At 49.5% G+C, this 6,000-nt stretch overlaps 1 protein-coding gene across 1 annotated transcript in view; it reads right to left on the bottom strand.

Moving 5' to 3' along the window:
* Positions 1-4,164: 4,164 nt before the first annotated feature.
* The window catches only part of Mbp (myelin basic protein), a 112,474-nt gene continuing 110,638 nt past the window's right edge, over positions 4,165-6,000 (bottom strand). The window contains exon 9 of the mRNA XM_059246773.1: positions 4,165-5,694. Coding sequence (XP_059102756.1) covers positions 5,650-5,694 — 45 coding nt within the window. The 3' untranslated portion in view covers positions 4,165-5,649. The remainder of the gene's footprint in view (positions 5,695-6,000) is intronic.

Below are 6,000 nucleotides of genomic sequence, written 5' to 3'. Positions count from 1 at the left end.
CACTGGGCTACGCCTTAAGCAAACAATGAACTGTGACATGCGCCACAAGCATTCTGGCCAGAGGAAACCTGACCCATAAGCTCCAAACTGGAAAATGATGATGTGCAGCCCAGGGCCAGCCATGAAACACCACAGCAGCCAGAAGCAAAAGCCCACCAGCAGCCCCACATATATACCTCAGCCTTTTGTTTAATAAATGAGCTTGCTTGCAACCTCCCGGAGTCTGTGTTGTTGCCTCTGCGTCTCTCACCCACTGCCCCCGGGTATCGGGGCCAGCGAGACCCCAGCTGCAGCGCCAGCAACAACTAAGGACGGGCTTTTTAAGAGCTTCTCTGGCTCACAATTTCTGTTTTTTTTTAATTTATTTATATTTATTTGTGTGTGTGTGTGTGTGTGTGTGTGTGTGTGTGTGTGTGTATACATGCATGAATGTGTGCCACTTTGTGTGGAGGTCAGAGGACAGCTTGCAGGAGTCAGTTCTCTGCTCCCACCGTGTGGGTCCCAGGATTTGAACTCAGATCCTCAGGCTAGGCAGCAAGCACTTTGACCACTGATCTGTCTTGCTAGCCTGTAATTTCCACATGGAAAGAACAAAAGGACGCCGTCCCACTGACTGGCAAGGTTTAGAGACAGAGCTACAAAGGATGTTCTTAGGATGAGGGGAGCGGCCCTGTCCAGAAGGTCTGGGCATCTTTACCCGAGGAGATTTCAAGACATTGCTCTCCACTGTACACTACAGAGAGGGGCCTGGCCAGAAGTTCAGTTCCTTGGCCTTGGGCTTCCGGTTCCCAGAGCTGTGAGGAGGTAACCTCCATTGGTCTCAGTCCCTCCATCTGCACTTCATTTTAGCGTTTCCAGAAGACTGACTCATGCCTAAAATGTGTGTGCTACTTAGTGCTCTCTCTCTCTCTCTCTCTCTCTCTCTGTCTCTCTCTGTCTCTGTCTCTCTCTGTCTGTCTCTCTCTCCCTCTCCCCCACTCTGTCTGTCTGTCTCTCCCCTCTCTGTCTCTTTCTGTCTGTCTCTGTCTCTCTCTCTCTCTCTGTCTCTCTCTCTGTCTCTCTCTCTCTCTCTCTCGGTAAGTCGCTAAGAGGCAGCTTTTTATTCACTGTATTAGTCTGCCTCAGTTGACCTCCGGTTCTGTCTCTTCATAGTCTCCCAATTCCAGTGCATTGCACTTGGCCCATTGTCCGTGCAGTGCAGGGGTCAGTCACAGTGTCCCCTCGGCTGACCTCCAGCCCTGCTGACCTCCATCCTCTGCCTTGAGCCATTTCCTCTGGGCTGGAGCCTCCAAGCTCAGGGCTCTGCAGCCCACTCCTGAGGGTGTGGTATGCTGCCCCCAAGGCACAGGAAGCTCTACCCTCTTGGTCTGCACTGGGTGGACGGTGGCTGTGCACCGACGGGATGCAGTACTGCGTGCAGGTGCACTGTGTTCTACAAGTTCAACTCCATGGCCCCCGTGACTCCGACCACTGTCTTCAGAACCAGCAGTGATGTGCAAAGGAGCTTCTGTGTCTGTGACATGGGTTCCATTGACCCCTCTTGTGGAGCTCAGCCTGGCAATAACTTACCTGTAACAGGGGAAGTGTGAGAACGCAATCCATGGTGTGAGTTCTGCTTTGCTGTGTTTTATTTTAAAATACTGACTTCAATGCGGCACTGCTCTGGTAAACGTGCCATGGTGTGCTTTTGGGTCAACACTTAATGTGTTGCCTGCACATGTGACATTAACACGGTCTTGCCAGCTTAAGCAGCACGGTTTTATTTGTTTGAGAATTTCAAACAATGTATTTTGATCGTGTTCACCCCTCCCTCCATCTCCACACCCCCTTCCGGAAATCTACCCATCCAACTTTGTGTCTTCTTTAACTCAGTCCAATGTGTGCTTTTCGCATATTCTTGGATGTGTGGCCTTTCACTGGAGCACAGCCAACAAACACTCTTAAAGAGAACCAACTCTCCCTTTCCTAGCAGCAATCCTAGACCAGGGATGGAACTTCCTGCCCACTTCCTTTCTCCATGCTGGGAGTTTGTCTGGCTGGCTTGAGTTGACGCAGGTCTTAGGTTTAGACCCATATATTAATGCATCTCTCAAACCTCATCAGAGAAGCTTCCATTTGCAGTAGATAGTGTCTTAATGTGGATTCTCTTGTTATGATAAAACACTATGACAAAAATCAACTTGGGGAAGAAACCTTAGAACTTGTAAGTCCCTCACTGAGGGAAGTCAGGGCAGGAACCTGGAGGCAGGAACTGGAATAGAAGCCAAGGAGAAGTGCTGCTTATTGGCTTGCTCCCCATGGCTTGCTCAGCTTGTCTTATACTGTCAAGGACCATCTGCCCACAGTACAATGGGCTCTCCCCTATCAATCATTAATCAAGAAAGTATCCTACAGACTTGCTTCCAAGTCTGTCTTAGGGAGATATTTGCTCAAGATTCTCCTTTGCCAGATGTGTCTAGGTGTGTGCCAAGTTGACAAAACCCAACCAGCACAGGGTGATTAATACCAAGGCCCACAACTGGCCAAGGTGCAGATTAAGAGGTTGCAGAATGCTCAGCTGTAAATGGGAGATCAGTATCACATCCTTTCCTCCTGAAGTTCAAGGATCCTTGCAGGGGAGGTGGTGGAGAGACTTGAAGAGCCAGAGGTGGCGGGTGAACACAGCAGGGCAGTTGCACCCATGAATCACAGTGGTTGTGGCAGCAACACAATTGTAAATAGTGTAAACATCTTCATGTTTCCAATTCCCTTATTTGGGAATATTTTGTTGTGTCAATGGACAAGGAGGTGAGTAGACATCAGCCTTTTATTTTCTTCTGCTTTTTAAGATTTAAAAATTTTTTTGTGTTGTGTGATATTTTGTTTGTGTTTTGACAAATAAAGCTTGCTTAGAGTCAGAGGGCAGAGCTAGCCACTGGTTAGCCATAGAGGTTTGGAGGACTGTAGAGAGAGGGACAGGAAGTGGTAAGGTGGGGCTGAGGCAGGATCTCAACCCTTTCTGTTGGAGGATCCGGAGAGGTAAGAAGTCTCTAGTAGCTGCTTCTCTGATCTTTCAGGTTATTACCCCCAATATCTGACTCCTGGTTTTTATTGATAAGACTAATTAGGTTCACACTTCAATGTGTATGAGCACTTGCCTGCATGTATGTATGTGTGTGCTTTTTGTATGTGTCTGTTGCCTGTGGAGGACAGAGAGGGTATCAGATTCCCTGACACTGAAGTCACAGACTGTGGTGAACCTCCACGTGGTTGCTAGAAACCAAAGCTAGATCCCCGCAAGAGCAGCAAGTGCTCTTAACCACTGACCAACTTCCAGCCTCTGATGTTCAGGTTTTTGAACAGCATCTCATTCTAGTTTAGAACTCACTATGTAACCTTGGCTGGCCTCAAACTCATTCAATCCTCCTACCTCCACCTTCCAAGTGCCAGGATTATAGACATGAGCCCCTATGCCCAACCTAGACATTTCAAGTCAGCGGACTCTGGTTTTCAGAGCCCAGTGGCCTGAACTCTGAGTGGTACATTCATCATCTCCAAGTTCCCCATACTTGAGTTCTTAGGCTGGACCAACATGTCTCAGAGAAATAGACTGTAATGCTAAGAGCAAGCTTTCCCTCCTACAGCTCACAAATGTGATAGTATTCCATAGCCTGCCTTGGAAAGCTCAGAAATGAGTCAGTAGCTCTCTCAAAAGCATCATGAAATGGGATTTGGGGTAATCCTTCAAAAAAAGAATTCTTGTAACCCAAAGCAACTGCAAGGAAAAAAAACCCACAAAAAAGAAACAAGGGGAGGGAGAGAGAGAAGAGAGGAGGATGGGAGAGATGAATCACTTATTGCTATATCTATCAGGGATAATGAGCATGCCTTGCTCTTCTGCGAGGTGTTTCCTAGGACAACGGCTTTGGAAATGGTCCTCAGAGTGACTGAAAATCCTTTTCCTTGTGTGCCATGGATTACTGTTCCATGTCACCTCTACTCCATCCACTTGGCTTATTAATGCATGGCCTCCTCAACATGGCCCTTGAGGTGTTCCCCTAAGGTCAGTGTGAGGCAACTCTATGCTCCTGACCGAAGGACAATACTATGTCCTGTGATGAGGTTGAGCTCTACAAGGGCTTGTTCCTACAAGCCAGAATGTAAAATGAGACATCTATGCAAAGATCATTGCAAGTTTATTATTTTATTTCAATATTCAAGAACAGTGGGGGCTTCTGTCCAGCCATTCTGCAGTGTGTGCTGTCTGGATGAAGCCATGAGCAAAGACGTTCAGTCACATCGGAGGGTGAGTGCTCCTGTGGGAACGATCTGGAGGGTTTACTTCTGGAATTTTCTTCCCTGCTTTTCTCTTACCCTCACACTATTGAGGCTATGTATTAATTGATGTTATCTTAAACCCACACTATATTCAGAATTAGAACAGATTAACAAGATGCATGTTGGTTGACATCAACCATCACCTTCCTTCCAAGGATGACGGGGCCAGTGTGGGGCTCTTTGGAAGGTCTATAAAAGACATGCTAAATCAAAAGACATTAGTCAGTAGGTTAGAGGGATGGAGAGGTGTCCATGGACATTAGAAGAGTGGGATTCTGAGCTCCTCATCCCTGAAGGGTCGCCCAGGCCAGCCCTGGATCCAGGGTAGCGACTCAGTGACAGGCACACTCCTAAATCAGCTATGAGTGAGTCGTTTCTAGGAGGTAGGGGAAAGTTATTTTTTCACTGAGGTTAGTGTATACCAATGGGCACTGCCATGGCGGGCTGCCACTGGCCATCCCAATGTGAGTGGTGGCCAGAGGGACACCGCGAGGCCACCAGAGAACTCCTGCATTCCCACTTTGAGATGCGCCATATCCTTGGACTCTCCCTGGGCTCTGAGAGGAAATGGGGTTCTTAAAAGCACCTGCTCTGAGGAGCCACTGAGGAGAGATGGTGACATTTGGTGGCCACACATGACATCTCCAGCGTGTTCCCCTAAGTCCCCATTTCCTGTTGGGGCCATTGCCCAGCCCGCTCGCCCCTTTCCTTCCCTCTGCCACGCTCGAAATCAGCTGGTGGGGTGCAGGGAACAGCTGGCCTGGAAGCGTCCCCAAGGTCACCCCACTCTGGACTCTCACAGCTGCCCAGCCTGCGCTCACATACCACAAGCCCCCCGTGTATAAGCCTCTCCATGACTGTCTGATCCTGTTAGGAAAAACAAAGCTCTTTAGGGGGAAGAAAAGAAAGGAAGCCTGGACCACACAGTCCCCTGTGCCACGCTCTCTGGCTCCTTGGCGGTGTGCCTGTCTATCCGCAGTGCCCACGGAAGCTGGAGGGGTGCGCCTCACCGTGAAAAGAAAGTCTGAGGATGGAGTAGGGGTGAGCTTGGAAGGGTTTCCGTGCACTTGGACCTCCGGAGTAGACCAAGGTGCACGGGGAACAAGGCAGGGCCGAGAAGACCCCGAGGAAACTCAATCTTCAAATGAAAAGGGATGGTTTTAACCAGCTGGGGTGCCGCGAGCCTGGCCCCACCACTTGTGTGCGTGGCTCCACGGGATTAGGAGCGGGTCTGCTCTAACTAGCTAATTGGTTCAGGTAGAATTAAAAGTTTGAGGCAGTTATATTAAGAAGCCGAGGGAAGGATTCGGGAAGGCAGAGCAGGCAGGACTTTCAGCGTCTCGCCATGGGAGATCCAGAACGGCTGTCTCTTCCTCCCTGGGAAAAGGAAAAGACAGGAGTTAGACCCGAGCCTGTGTGGCCTGTGGGATGTCGCTTCCCCTCCACAGTGCTGGTTCTGGGACTGTCCAATCACAAGCCGTCCGGCCAGGCCTCTGATGATGTATCTGGGAGTCCTTTTGACTTCTTTTTTGAAACTCAGTCTGCTGAGCACCTGCCTCCAGCAGAGGTCCTCTACCTGATTTCCTTCTTGGACTTGGAGCCGACCCCTGAGTACACGCTTCTTTTGCATGTGAGCCGAAAGTTCAGAGAGGAAGAGCCGTTTGCCCAAGGCCAGCAAGCTGG

Source organism: Peromyscus eremicus, chromosome 19 (genome assembly GCF_949786415.1).
Source record: "Peromyscus eremicus chromosome 19, PerEre_H2_v1, whole genome shotgun sequence".
NCBI classification, from domain to species: domain Eukaryota; kingdom Metazoa; phylum Chordata; class Mammalia; order Rodentia; family Cricetidae; genus Peromyscus; species Peromyscus eremicus.
Note: the sequence above shows the minus strand (reverse complement) of the source record. Positions and strands in the feature narration are given on the sequence as shown.